A 16,329-nucleotide genomic window follows, 5' to 3' on the forward strand; every position below is an offset into this window, starting at 1 on the left:
TTTTTTTATTTACGTTACTTTCATTGCAATATGTCTACTAAACGAACTTTAAAGGAGATAAATGCAAGTAACGAATAATTTTTACAGTCACTGTATCAAATTTTCCTGTGCTGTACGTAGTACGCTACTATGAGTATATATTATAGATGTAAAGAAAGGCATTTAAGGAATGATTTCGTCACATTGTCTTGTGCTTTTGATTCGGTGAGTGTGTACTCCACTACTGGCCATTCAAAAGTCCCGCCCGCAGTTTGGCAGAAAAACGGTCGCCGTATCGTCCGGTTGGCCACTCTCTCCCTATACAGGCTCCCTAGGCCAGTGCAGCGTGCAGCGCTGAGCTCGGTGCGGCAGGCAGGGCTACTGACGTTCTCGAGCTGCTCGCCGTGCTGGCGGACTTGGTCGAGCTGGCGCTGCGTCTCGGCGCGCAGCTCTCGGTAGTGCTCCTGCTGGCGCTGCAGCTCGGCCAGCTCCGCCCACGCCTGCTGCAGCACGCCGCCCGCGCCGCCGCCCTCGCCCTCCCCGTCCGACCAGCCGCCGCTGCCGCTCGCGCTCGTGTCCGCTGCGGGACAGCATACTTTCACCATCGCAATAAAATAACGGAAATCAGAGACGGCGAGGGAAAATTCCCGCGTGCTCTTCGAAAGTGAGGTGGTCAAAGAAATGTCTGGAAGTGACGGTACGAAAGCTCTGCCGAGCAGCCTAGCGTGGACTGCGGACCCACCTGAGCCCCTGCGCTGGGTAGCCCTGGCTGGCCCGCGGTACAGCCGGCTGTCCCACTGCGAGATGAGCGCCCTCTGCTGGTCGGCGTCCGCTCCCAGCGCCAGCAGCCGCCCGTCCAGCACCATCAGCCGCCGCCTGCGCACAACACTCTCTCTGCAGCAACGCACTTTCATCTCCCTACTAAACAGCCGTTTGCAAACAGGGCACCACTAACAACGATACATATTACTGAACTGGGCTGCACGCAGGTTACAAACGTCATGCGATACCTTCCAATATCGTGCCGGGACTTGTAATGGTTCTCTATTTACGTGACCATTACGGCACTCCAACCCCAGTTCTCGATACCAGTAATATTGTACTACTTTTCTGCGAAGTAACAGATATTTTTGTGACAATATTCACATTTGGTTTTATTAATGTATAGGTACTCCGATGTATCGATATATTGCAGTGATATGGTTCTTGTGTATATTCATTTCTATGAGACTGTCTTAATCTTTGACTTACTTGTAACCGTTTTGGCGCGAATGTGCACAGAGCAGTCTTTGTTTCACTTTGGCAGAAGTTAAGTTGTTATTTCGCTTCGTAAAAGAACAGCCAAGTCTTGTGTTTGGTTAATGTGGAAATTAAATATATGAAGATTGATACAAAACTGTTTTTTAGATGATGTGACAATTAAGAAGAAGTATATGTGAATTTACAAGAAGTTTAATAAAAATGTGGATCGTGAACACCAAGTCAAAAATTATTTCTATCATACTATTGTTCTGATCTGGGATTGTTTGATCATTAAGAATTTCCTGAAAAACGCATTTGATAGGTCTTCAAATATTGCTAAAATATAGATCTGGACCTTCTAGCAGTCAAAGTGGAATCACCCTAGAATCAACAAGATGAGCCATAACAACTTCGACGAAATCTACGTGGGAATCCATTCGAGATAACTGCCAAATCAATGACTTTTTTACAGTGACCTCATTATTTCCATTCTGACGATACCATCCACAGTCAATAACTTTGTTGTTGCCCGATAAAGCGAACATATGCTGCGTGAGCAACATTATTAATCTGATTTCTAATCTACTTTGCAAATGGTGGTATTGTTAGAACCTCCTCTTGCCTTGCGTAGCGTAGCAACTCGACGTGCTATGGACTCAATAAATCGTTGCAAGTGTCTTGCAAAAATTTTGACCCATCCTGTCTCTATAGCCGTCCACAATCGCGGAAGCGTTGCAAATGCAGGATTTCCTGCACGCACTGACCTCTCGATTACATCCCATAAATTTTCTATGGGATCCATGTCGGGCGATCTGGGGGGCCAGATCATTTGCTCGAATTGTCCAGAATGTACTTCAAACCAGTCGCGAAAAATTGTCGCCCAGCGACATAGCGCATTGCCATCCATAAAAATTCCATCAATGTTTGGGAACATGAAGTGCATGAATGGCTGAAAATTGTCTCCAAATAGCTGACCAGAACCATTTCCAGTCAATGATAGGTTCAGTTGAACCAAAAGACCCTGTCTATTCCACGTAAACCCAGCCTACACCATTATGGAGACACCACCAGCTTGCACAGTGCCTTGTTGACATCTTGGGTACATGGCTTCATGGTGTTACGCCACTCTCGAACCCCGCCATCAGCTCTTACCAACTGAAATCGGGACTTATCTGACCAGGCTACGGTTTTGCAGTCTTCCAGGGTCCAAGCGATATGGTCAATAGCCCAGGAGAGGCGATGCAGGCTGTATCGTGCTGTTACCGTAGGCACTCTCATCGGTCGTCTCTGACCATAGCCCATTAACGCCAAAATTCGTCGCACTGTCCTAACGGATACTTTCATTGTACGTCCAACACTGATTTCTTCTGTTACTTCATGGAGTGTTACTTGTCTGTTAGCTCTGACAAATCTAAACAAACACCACTGCTACCGGTCGTTATGTGAAGGCCATCGACCACTGCGTTGTCCGTGATGAGACGTAACGCCTAAAGTTTGGTATTCTAGGCACATTCTTGACACTGCGGATCCCGGAATATTGAATTCCCTAACGATTCCCGAAATGGAATGGCCCGTACGTCTAGCTCCAACTACCATTCCGTGTTCAGAGTCCGTTAATTCCCATCGTACAGCCATAATCACATAGGAAATCTTTACACATGAATCAAATCAGTAAAAATGACAGCTCCACCAATGAACTACACTTTATACCTCGTGTACGCGGTACTACCGATATCTCTATATGCGCGTATCGTTATCCCATGACTTTTGTCACCTCACTATACATACGGGGCACATTTAGTAATTAAAGTGACAAAGTGATGCAGAAATGAAACAGTTTGTAAGAAGGGTGTTGTACTCCCATGGCTTTAGGTTGGCATCACTGCAGTCAGCTGAGGACAGCTGACGGATAAAAACTGCTTCGTTTGTAACGTCTACATAGCATTTAACGATGGCGTGTCCGCTTGAAGTTTCCACGTTATCTGAAAAATGTTCAGTGATCCTTTCTTATTTCAGAAGGTGAAAAACGGCCTAAAATATACACTGGGATAATTTTACAGTATGGTGAAAGTTGTATGAACCACGGAATAACGGTCCCAAACAATCGAATATCAGTGTCTCACTAGCAACGTTCTGGCCGACCGGTTGAACTGTCAACTCCTTTGCTCGAAATCCACAATGAAGACATTATTCGTTAAGACCAACGTATCACAATTGAACATATAGAGAAATCTGCTGCAGTAAGTGTTGCCACAGTTTATAATGACATCAGCAACAAGTTCAAGTACAGCAAAACAAATGCAAAGTGGATCCCAAAAGAGCTAACGCAGGAACACAAGGAAAAAGGACTCAAAGTGTGTACAGACTTTAAAGAAGGCTATGATACAGAAGGTGACACTTTTCTAAACAAGATTTTAACGTGGGGTGAAACTTGGAATCCCCGTTTTAACCAGAGTCCAAATAAAGTTCAGCAATAATTAAACACGTATGTAACGTAGCAGCGATGGTGAGGCATGATAAAATCTTTGACCAGAGAGCCTTTTATCGTGGTTAGTCTGCGCTTGACCGCGCGAGTGTTGCGAGCAGTACTCTGTCGGTAGCAGTAGCTCAGTTCAGTTGCGTCAAGTAGTCGGTTAGTAGTCGTCGTGCAGTATACTCTGTCGGTAGCAGTAGCTCAGTTCAGTTGCGTCCAGTACTCTGTCAGTAGTCGTCGGTAGTAGTCGGTTAGTAGTAGTCGTGCAGTGCAGTTGTGTGTGAGGAGTCGGCGAGCGTCGACATGGCATTCTGGTCAAGATACAAGACGAGGTATATTATTTTTAAATGCGCTCAGCTAATAACGTAAATTAACTGTAACTAATTTGTGCAATAATCGCCCCAATAATAATTTTGATTTCAAAGCAATTTTTACAAAAGAACCTTTTAACTGAACCAACGATCTCCTTCCATTTCCTTTAAAGAAAAGTTTCAGTTAAATTTCAAAAAAAAAAAAAAAATATTTGCAATGCATTTCCTCCAAGCCGTGGCCAACAATAAGAGCAGAAATTTGACATGCAGTTTCGAATGAGGTAAGAAATTAATCATGATTTTTTGCACAGGGCCAAAGACCGATATTTCGGTTTAATTGAATTTTCATTGTCACTGAAGTTTCATTAGCACTGAATTATCTTTTATTATATTTTTTGTGGGAGCTTACACCAGAGTCAGATTGCGATTCTTATTTTTATTGTCATTAAATTCAATTGCTAGGGAGGTTACGTTTGGCTCCCATTTCTATTAAATATTCTCTTTTAAATTACGGTGGGGAGGTTACACTTGGCAACACCCAGTCCAGGATCGAATTTCGTTGAGAGTCTTTTGAAAAACAGTCAGATATCTGCTCTTATTTGCTTAGTTATAATTAGAATTTGGCGCAACGCTTTTACTAATCTTGTGACTTTCTTTCTACAGGTCAATGGCAATTCTTTGCTCTGTTATATTTGTGTGTTGTTTTTACATTGTGCTTATTTCATTTGTGAATAATTGTGACTTTAGCAAAAATGCCGCGAAAGACTATGAATAGTGTATCGCGAGGTATTATGAACGAAATTACCGACTTAAACAACGTGACCGGTAGTAATTGTGACAATCCTGCGTTCACTGACAATCAGTGCGTTACAACCATTAATAATGATGTAGACCTTAATGATGAACAAACGAACTCGATTGTGTCTTCTGTTGATTTGACGACAATTGATGACGCGGGGCGCACTATTGTAATGAGCGCTACCCAGCATAACATACCCGGTTCGGAAAACTCAAGTGACGATCAGACAAATTTGTGTAATGAAAATGATCAGGATACACAAAGTACGACGGATTTATTTAATTGCGAAATAGTGAGTGACAGTGTACGTCCGACTGATAATCCTTCTTGTAAATTACAGAATGACCAAATGGTCACACAAAACGAAACAATTCCAGTTCCACCATTAATTAGCACAGAGAATAGAAATGCTAATTTTGGCTCAGATCAAATTATGGCTGTATTGTTGCAACGACTTAACCAAATTTGTGAAAAACTTGATGAGCAGAACAAACGACTGGAAGAAGAGAACAAACAATTTAGAGAACGGAACAAACAATTTTCTGAAAGTATTAAACAGCCGAGAGAAAAACACGATAATGTTAATGAACAGAACAAACAAGTTAGGGAAGAGATTACAGCTGTTACCGTTCAATGTCAGGACACTAAAGAACAATTACGTGTGGATACTGAGGCTTGTGCTAATAACAGTAATGAAGAAGTTGGCACTGTTGCACAAGAATTAAGTAGTACACGTGTAGGGACAACAGAATCACATAAAGACGAAATTAATGCAGTCACTGAACAATGTTCAGCAAACGCAACACAGATACACGAAGTTAATGCAGTCACTGAACAATGCTGTAAAAACGCAGTACAGATACGCGACGAGGTTAATTTAGAGTCAGTGGAAGTTTCACACACTCCGAATACGGAAGTTGACGAGAAATTTGCACGACAGATCAACCAAATTGACGAAAGTGTTACAGTAACAGAGTTGAAAACTATTTCAGTCACCAATACGTCACAGAATCCACTACTTTGCGAACATTTGTCAGAGTCACGCAGCGTGTATAATGTGAACAATTTACAGAGACTACGCGAATTAAAATCCGAAAAGCTACACGACTTAAAATCTGAAAAGCTACGCAACTTGAAATCCGAAATGACACAGACGAACAGATTCACACACAAACCCGAACGTGTTTTCAAATTCAATGACGAGAACGTAGATTACGAGCAATTTTTATCCGCCAGAAAAATGTAAGGAATTTAATAATGGCAGAACACAGATACACGATTTGCACTGTATACGACAATTTATTTTTGTGCTTTCACCGCTATTGCCTGTAATGCAGAAGCTGGCTTTGAACCCGATAAGACAATTTGCTATTGTACTTTCAACAGCATTGCCTATAATGCAGAAATTGGAATTAGTATGGATACAACAACTTGCTTTTGAAATTTTACCACCATTGCCTGTAACGCTAAAGCTAAAATTTATTTGCAGTGCGTAAAAGACCTCAGGGGATTCATTACGCTTTAATGAATATGTGCCGTAGCGTGCATAGGGCCCCGAGCTGTAGTAGTGCTGTTTCATCTTTAGTTTTCTGCACTGCTGCCTTCTCTTCTACTATCCTTTATATCTATCAAAACTGCTCTTTAACTATTGCTCTATCTAGAACTAAGAATATGTAATGAAAACCCGATATGACAAATCTTTTACCGAATGTGACAATTTTCAGTAGGCACTCCCGTAATGACAACTACCGCCGTAATTTTAATTACAGATAAAATCGTAATCATCAGTATGTACAAAATTTTCGGCAGTCGCAACCACATTTTAGTAACAATAGATGTTTTTCACCACAACAGCATGAAAGTCAACCGCTTAGCATACCTAACCAACAATGGAATGCACAAGGTCAACCAGGCTTTAATGTTTCGCCGCGTGGACGTATAGTCCCTGGTCCAACAAATAGTAACGCACGGCAGCAAGGAAACAACTACGTTCAAAGAAGACAGTATTTCAATTCCTATCGCAATGCACCGTATAGGAATAACTTTCACGACAGACGTAAAAACGATGAGCACAATTATCAGCGTACATCTAACGACAGTCGGTCATACCAACAGCAGAATTATCCGCAAGAACCTATTCTCATGAATGAACCCGACAGTAGGTATCATCCAGAGCGTAATACGTCTGGAAGAAGTAATACAACTGTTCAAATAGTAGAAATGCCACAGCATCCTCCTGATAACAATAACACGTCAGATAGAATCTGACTAGATACTGTACAAGTCGCATCTTCCAATAACGCAAGCACTACCTTTGACACGCAAAATGTTGTTCACGAAAATGTAATTACTTTTGACGATATCAGAGAGACTCTTTTACAGGAAAGACCTGTCGTTCAGAAAACTATTTCACATCCTGTTATCGAAATTAAAATTGGTTCATCGAAATTCACAGCAGTAATTGATTCCGGCTCACCGATATCAGTAATAAATGAAGAAACTTTTAACGAGTGCAACAAAGAGAATACGTATCCTATATTACCATTAGGCAAAATGAAAGTAAAAGGAGCAGTGTCGAGTAAAGGAGTAGACGTCAAATTACAAACGCATTTATCATTCTGTATTGGAGGTCATACTTTCCACTCAAATTTTTGGATTGTTCCTTTATTGACAACAGACGTTATTTTAGGTACGAATTTTCTGGTACAACACGACGCAGTTATTGATTTTCAGAATTCGTATTTAATGTTAAAGGATGAAAATGTACAACTTGCTTTAGAATTTCAGCACTCACTATCTTCGGAAGAACAAACAATTAATCGCACAGAGGTCATTTCCGTGTCACGTAGCATAGACTGTAATCCCACATTGTTCACGGATACGTACGTACACAACTATAATACTCCAGACGAAGCTGACTACGACGTAATGCAATTGATTTCTGATAAGGTTAAAGAGAGCAGTGCAAATACAGACGACGAACGCACGCAATTACACAAAATTCTTTTACAGCAAGCTCCAGTTTTCGACAACATTCCTGGTACTATGTCCGGCTTTATGTATGAATTTCAGGTGAAACAGCACGACACATTTAAAGCAAAGCATTATCCCATTCCATATATCCACAGAGAACAGGTTAAGAAAGAATTGCAGTATATGCTTGACCAAGGAATTATAGAACCGGCAGTTAGTTCGTACATAAACCCGCTGCATATTGTTAAGAAAAAAGATGGCTCACTTCGCCTCGTACTTGATTCACGTCACATTAATGACATAATTATTAATGAAACAGATCGACCACAGACATTAGAGGAACTTCTACAGAAATTTCACGGTACTGCTATTTATTCTACATTAGATTTGAAATCGGGATTTTGGCAAATTCAGCTTCATCCGAATTGCAGAAAATACACAGCATTTCTCTGTTTTGGCGACTGTTATCAATTTTGTAAATTACCGTTCGGCTTAACTATTTCTCCTGCAGCATTTATTCGCGGTTTGAACACTATACTTCCGACAGAACTTAAGGACAGAATTACGACGTACGTAGACGACATTCTTATCGCAGAAGCTAACTTGTCTGAACACAATCTGATTCTTGAACAACTGTTACAAACTTTTCATGCACAAGGACTCACAGTTAACCTCAGTAAATCGCATTTTGGCAAAACTTCCATAAAATTTCTGGGACACGTAATTTCAGCAGAAGGGATTGCACCTGATCCGGAAAAACTTCAAGCTCTACGTGACATTACTGTTCCTACGACGAAGAAGCAATTACGCAGTTTTTTGGGCTTAATTAGCTTTTTTCGTAAATTTATTCATCACTCTGCTTTAGACACACCCAGATTATGCCAATTAACAGGTAAAAACAGTATTTGGTCTTGGGATAAGCAAGCACATTCTGAATTTGTGAACCTAAAACATGCTCTGTTGAATGCACCACTTTTATCGCACCCAGATCTTACTAGAAATTTTTCCATTGCCAGCGACAGTTCCAACACCGCTTTAGGCGTACACATTTTCCAGGAAATTGAAGAAGATGGCTCAACAGTAATTAAAAACATCGCATTTGCAAGCCGCATTCTGTCACCTGCTGAGCGAAATTATTCTGTTACAGAAATTGAAACATTATGTGTTGTATGGGCTTTTACGAGATTTCGGCACTTTCTTTATGGCAGACATACCACCGTTTACACAGACCAACGAGCGATACAATTTTTACTTTCGGCTAAATTCACTCACGACAGATTAAGCAGATGGAAACTTTATTTACAGGAATTTAATTTTACAATAGTTCACATTCCCGGCACACAAAATGTTATAGCAGACGCACTATCGCGCTCCCTGAGCAACAATCAGCAAGACGTAGCAACCAACTTCTGCAAAGCAAATTTCAGTGTCATGTACATTCAGCAAGTTGCATTTGAAAACTTTATTTCATCGTCATTACAAGACATAGCACAAGAACAAAATAAAGACAACGTGTGGAAAGAAATTAAACACCTTTGGCAAGATACGAATAATGTTACGATTAGAAACCATTACCCTGTACGCAATGACATTCTGTTTCGCCGCTCTCATCCTGACAGCAACAATTGGTTATTATGCATTCCTGACGAACTGGTTAACAAATTAATCTGGTACACTCATTTAAGTTACGCACATTACGGAGCAAGAAAATGTTTTCTTATACTGAGACAGAACTGTTATTTTACCAACATGGAGAAACGTATACGACGAGTTTTATCGTCTTGTAAGATTTGCCAGAAAGCTAAATCAGACACCACTTCACATATTCCTCCTTTATATCCCATTGTACCTGTTAAATTAAGACATATGGCCGCAGTAGACATTTTTGGTCCAATTCCAAGAACTAACAGAGGTTTTTGCTACATCTTTGTCGCTGTTGAGCTCACTTCAAAATTTGTTACTTTCACTCCGTTACGCAAAGCTACTGCTAAAATTGTTTCGAAAGCATTTGTAAAACATTTTCTATTTCATGTAGGGCATGTGATGAAAGTAATTTCTGACAATGGATCACAATTTCGTTGTGGCATATGGACACGCATGTTACGAGCTAGAAACAATTCTCCGATTTATATATCCAAGTACCATGCTTCTTCGAACCCTTGTGAACGGTTAATGAAAGAAATTGGTAAGCTGTGCCGAATATGATGCCACAAAAGACATATTGATTGGGATACACACATACTCTCATTCCAAGATGTAATTAATTCCATTCCACATGAATCCACTATGCTATCTCCGTCTGTTATACTGAAAAACGTTGAACCACCAAACAAAATTAAAGAATTAGTAAACTTCCCTACCTGTCGTCGACTAAGACACCACGAACTATTGACATTGCGCTGAACAACATCAAACGTGCCGCAGAGCGCCGGAGAAGACAGCAAAAACAGGTTTGTACACGCCGCGACTTTGACGTTGGACGGAAGATATTAGTGCGTACACACTATTTATCCAGCAAATTAAAAGGTAAGTGCAGTAAATTTGAACTTCTATACGCAGGTCCACATCGGATTCGCAGCATTCCTCATCCCAATGTTGTACATCTCGAAACTTTGAGAACCAGAAAATCGAAAGGCAACCACCATTGGTCAAATATTAAACTCTTTATTGAATGAAGACACTTTATGATTCGACACACTATGAGGCCATTTACTGATTTTTTATGACCACTTTTGCAATTATATTCACATGACTAATTACTGATGATTATCGTATTTTTTCTTGGCAAGTGCCCGACAAGGTAAGATTAGCAGGTCGCTTTTCTTGTCGTTACACATCAGACCGTGCACATTTTCCATTTTTTTTGTGTATATGATTGTATTCCAGTTTTGATTATATGCACTGTGAAATAGTTAAGATATAACACACACCAGTTGACTTTGACATTTTTTTTGCCCTATGATATCTCAACATCGTGACTGTTTTACATTTTTCTTTTTGCTGCTGCATTGTGATATTCTCTGCACATTTTGCCTCTGAACACTGTCAATGTCTTTGACATATTACGTTTTCTGTCATGTTATGCTGTATGGTTAATTATGTCACCATAAACCAGTCATTATTTAGTGGGTATATGATTTAAATGCAAGACATTAATCTTTGTTCATCAATTTCAGAAAGAAATGATGCGTGTAAGAAATAAATTCAACATAAATGGGAATTTCACCTACGGAATAAACGAAAGAAGATGCAATAACTTTATGGGGAAGAGTAAATGGATCAGGATTAACAAGCATTAGCAAGAATATGCTATACTCATCGTAGAATAGCAGTCTTAACTAATTTTTTCTTTCAGAATACAAGGCGATTGATGCAGGCTGTCAGACAGAACTACACATCTTAGTTTTAGTGATGAAATATGCTAGAGATAAGGATAGTTGTGTAATGAGTAATGAAGTGATTTTTTTTGCAGATGATAATGAATGCTGACGAATAATGATGAAGGATATGCTGTTATGAATAATGAAGTTTTTCTTTATAGGTGATGATAATAATGAAGTTATGATAATATGGATAATGAAGTGATTGATAATGAAGTTTTTCTTTACAGATGAGGATAATGTTGAAGTTATGTATTTATGCTATGTAGTTATTTAAGTATTTGTTGCAGTTTGCTTTGACAGCAGGTGTTATATTGCATAGTAGGATGACGGAAAGTTTTGGAAAGGACAGCTATGGAACACATTTTTATACACATTTCACTACCTGTTAATTCGAAGTTCACTACTTTTCAGCATAGTATGTGTTTCTTCTTTCAGCTCAATAATCCATTTTGTATTTTTTTCCAGGAGAAGCTTTTCATGATACTTACTAAACCTGTTACTTATTATACCTGTTCTAGTACTTGCATTATTATTTTTTTACCCATTTGTGTCTATCATTTATAAATGTGATCACATATACTGCCTTGTTACATAACCTTGCTACAGCTGACTCATGACGAATGACGTTACCTATCCTCATTTGCAGCAATAGGTCAAATGCAAATAGTGTTATGCCTCAGCAATTAATTATCGATCCCAACGCAATGAATTGCTAACAAAAAAAAAAGTATTACCAGTCCCACATAATGTCACTAGTTTATGATAATTCTGAATAATACCGATTAGTTCTGAATAGTATGTCACTTCAGTAATGACTTCTTAATGAGACAAAAAAAATACATATATAAATTAATGCTTTGTAACAGGCTAATAACTGCCACTGTTTATTGTAATGAGACTACTTATAATGCCCATGATTATTAATGCTATGATTGTAATTAGCTGATTTTTAATAATGACTTCTTAATGATCTGAATAATACTGAATGAGGAACAAGGTTTAAACTATTCGATACTTGATGGCCACTGAGTGCCAATAATTAGTGTCACTTAATGAATTATATATTAATTATGTCATCAATTAGCTCCTGTTTTCAATTATGACTTATCATGTTATAATAACTGGCCACTGAGTGCCAATAATTAGTGTCACTTAATGAATTACGTTATTAATTATGCCATTAATTAGCTCCTGTTTTCAATGATGATATTTCATGTTCTATTACTGGCCACTGAGTGCCAATAATTAATGTCACTAAATGAATTATGTTATTAGTTATGCCATTAATTAGCTCTTGTTTTCAATGTTGACTCTTCATGTTTAGGTAAATGGCCAATGAGTGCCAATAATTTGTATCACTCAATGTATTATGTTAATGCTAGGCCAATAATTGACTCTCCTTTTCAATTAAGACGTCTGATGAACATTATTCTGTCATACTAAATATGCTTTGTAACTGGCCAAGGACTGCCACTGTTTATTGTAATACGATTACCCATGATGCCAATAAGTTAATTTTATGAACATTATTCTGTAATACTAAAGACATGGTACAGAAATGTTCAATAACTAGGCTATGAATGCCGCAAAATACTACTGTAATTCTCAATATTATGTGACTTAATGTCCTTCACCTTATGAGCTAACTACCCTGAATTACTGGAATGTCGATTTGTCCTGTCCATCCTCATGATCATGGAACACTATATTTGGTTTTTGCACTAATTCTACGTTGGTGTGCCTTGTAAGAGCGTGGTGTTGACACGACATGCTGTCCACCACCGTGAGCGATGAAGACGTTATCATGGTCACACTGTTTGGTGTACCTAGTGTACTGCCAAAATGAAAACATGGAACATTACTACGACAGTTCAGTGTCTTGGCTACGCTGATAAATTCTGATGGGAAAAGAACTTCAAATTGTGTCACTTGGTGTTGTACTTCTGTGGAAAGATATGGACTTTCAGAACAGCTGTGTGCAATCTAAAGTGCTACAACCATGATGCAATCCTTCCCTTTCCTATCCTAATAATGAAAATCATTTTTTGCTAACATCATTTATGTTCATGGGTTATACATTTTTTTTCGATTCGTTGAACTCCAGTGCGAGTACACTTATGGCACTTGTCGACATGATTTTTTGCCATTATGTTTATTTGTTGTGAAAATGCTAAAGACATTTTTTCGATTTGTTCTGAAGTACAGTATATGTGCACTCTTGTCTTTTATATTGTATATACATTTTTATTTTGATGATATGTTCTGAACTACAGTGCATGTGCACTTAGATTATGTGTTAATATGTTTTCTACTGAACTTCAGTGCCTGTGCACTTTTCTCATTTTTCAATATGATTTGTACTCATTCTGTATACCTTTTATGATTTCCTGATATGTTCATTAAGTACACTCATGTCACTTGTCAACACGATTTTCTGCCATTCTGTTTATTTGTTCTGAAAATGCTAAAGAATTTTTTCAGTGCGTATGCACTCTGTTATCTGTCAAATAATTTGTATATACATTTTTCTGATTTGCTACTATGTTTTGTACTCACATTTTGTCTTTGTCTGATATATTTTGTACTTGGTGCGTGTGCACCACATTTAATTTATGTACTACATTTGAATATTCTGTAAATTGTAAAAATTTCTTGCGATGGCAAGTCCAAATGACTCACCATCGCTGCCAAATTTTTGCCCCCCCAGTGGAGGATTATGAAACACGTATGTAAAGTAGCAGCGATGGTGAGGCATGATAAAATCTTTGACCAGAGAGCCTTTTATCGTGGTTAGTCTGCGCTTGACCGCGCGAGTGTTGCGAGCAGTACTCTGTCGGTAGCAGTAGCTCAGTTCAGTTGTGTCAAGTAGTCGGTTAGTAGTCGTCGTGCAGTATACTCTGTCGGTAGCAGTAGCTCAATTCAGTTGCGTCCAGTACTCTGTCAGTAGTCGTCGGTAGTAGTCGGTTAGTAGTAGTCGTGCAGTGCAGTTGTGTGTGAGGAGTCGGCGAGCGTCGACATGGCATTCTGGTCAAGATACAGGACGAGGTATATTATTTTTAAATGCGCTCAGCTAATAATGTAAATTAACTGTAACTAATTTGTGCAATAATCGCCCCAATAATAATTTTGATTTCAAAGCAATTTTTACAAAAGAACCTTTTAATTGAACCAACGATCTCCTTCCATTTCCTTTAAAGAAAAGTTTCAGTTAAATTTCAAAAAAAAAAAAAAAAAATTTGCAATGCATTTCCTCCAAGCCGTGGCCAACAATAAGAGCAGAAATTTGACATGCAGTTTCGAATGAGGTAAGAAATTAATCATGATTTTTTGCACAGGGCCAAAGACCGATATTTCGGTTTAATTGAATTTTCATTGTCACTGAAGTTCCATTAGCACTGAATTATCTTTTATTATATTTTTTGTGGGAGCTTACACCAGAGTCAGATTGCGATTCTTATTTTTATTGTCATTAAATTCAATTGCTAGGGAGGTTACGTTTGGCTCCCATTTCTATTAAATATTCTCTTTTAAATTACGGTGGGGAGGTTACAATAACGAGGAAGTCAAAGAATTTGTCAGAAACTTGCCCAAACAACGAGACAGACATCTTTGTCTCAGGTATAAAGAAAATCTAGTTCATCATTGCGACAAATGTATTAATACTCATGAGGATTCTGTTTAGAAGTAGTAAAGGTATCATTTTGCAAAAATACACATAAATGTGTCTGTTTAACTATGGAAAGTTCCTCGTATTATATTCACGGGAGATCCAAGCAAGTTGACGATGTTAGTAATTAACCATTTCCTTTTATAAATTCATTTACGAAGACAGTTTGGTTTTCTTTGCACACGTTAAAAACAACTAGCCCCTTATTATATTGTACTTGTATTATATTGTATTGTATTGTACGTTAACCGGGGACCTAGAAACGAATGAGAGGCTCCGTTCCCGCCGCAGGCGCAGTGGTCCACAACCCCACGACGACTGCCGCAGTCCACTTCATCCCTCCGCCCCCCACACCGAACCCAGGGTTATGGTGCGGTTCGGCCCCCGGTGGACCACCCCAGGGAACGTCTCATACCAGAGGAGTGTAACCCCTATGTTTGCGTGGTAGAGTAATGGTGGTGTACGCGTACGTGGAGAACTTGTTTGCGCAGCAATCGCCGATATAGTATAACTGAGGCGGAATAAGGGGAACCAGCCCGCATTCGCCGAGGCAGTTGGAAAACCGCCTGAAAACCACCCACAGACTGGCCGGTTGACTGGACCTCGACACAAATCCGCCGGGCGGATTCGTGCCGGGGACCTGGCGCTCCTTCCCACCTGCAAAGCCGTGCGTTAGACCGCATGGCCAACCGGGATGGCTTATATTGTACTGAGTTGAGTAGATTTTTTTTCCTTGTTGCCAATTTTAAAAGCTAATAGGATGTATATGTCTTTGATAACAGGGCAAGTTGACAATACTGATGAAAGATGAACAAATTTTTATCCTTGTGATGTATAAGACAATACATTGGTTAAATAAACATTACTACTTGTTTTTTCTCTGAACCTGTCCGCATAGAAGTTCGCGTGAGAACGGTATTTTCGGTATTCAAGAAATTGCGCCAATCGCGGATCGTATTCGCTCGGCGGATTAACGACGAGGACCGCTGTGTCGATCACCCCGGATGTGGCCTTTAGGCGGTTGCCCACATCCGACTAGGTGAATATTGGCCTGATACCTACGTCCCGCCTCGTTTACACGGCCAGCTAACTTTCTGAACACATCTTCACACTTTCACTTGCATTAACACTAAACACAGACAGGTCGGGTACACAAGTTCCGCCTTGGGGAGGGGGAGTAAGGGGTGGCGACAGGAAAGACATCCGGCCACCCTTTACCATCAACAAAGTCAAATCCAAAATAACATGCCGACCCTGTGAAGGTACGGAATAAGACCAGGAAAAAGAAGAAGATGAGGAAGATGTATCTCTTACTGAACAGAATTTAATGAAACGATTGTTGTGTTCGAAATAATTATAGCTCTAGCTCAATGTTTTTCATCAATAAAATTGAGACACAAATTTTCTCCTTCAAAATATGAGCTTCTCTCATCCCACCATTCATCGCACTGACAACATTCTCTTCTATCTTCTGTTGGCGGATCAACGTAAATCTTATCATA

At 39.5% G+C, this 16,329-nt stretch overlaps 1 protein-coding gene across 1 annotated transcript in view; it reads right to left on the minus strand.

Annotated features, from left to right (window-relative positions):
- The window catches only part of LOC124594275 (kinesin-like protein KIF19), a 458,271-nt gene that overhangs the window by 91,482 nt on the left and 350,460 nt on the right, over positions 1–16,329 (minus strand). Inside the window, exons 7-8 of the mRNA XM_047132640.1 lie at positions 722–855; positions 366–559 (exon numbers count right to left, since the gene is read on the minus strand). Of these exons, the coding sequence (XP_046988596.1) occupies positions 366–559; positions 722–855 (328 nt within the window). The remainder of the gene's footprint in view (positions 1–365; positions 560–721; positions 856–16,329) is intronic.

Source organism: Schistocerca americana, chromosome 2 (genome assembly GCF_021461395.2).
Source record: "Schistocerca americana isolate TAMUIC-IGC-003095 chromosome 2, iqSchAmer2.1, whole genome shotgun sequence".
In the NCBI taxonomy this organism is placed as follows: domain Eukaryota; kingdom Metazoa; phylum Arthropoda; class Insecta; order Orthoptera; family Acrididae; genus Schistocerca; species Schistocerca americana.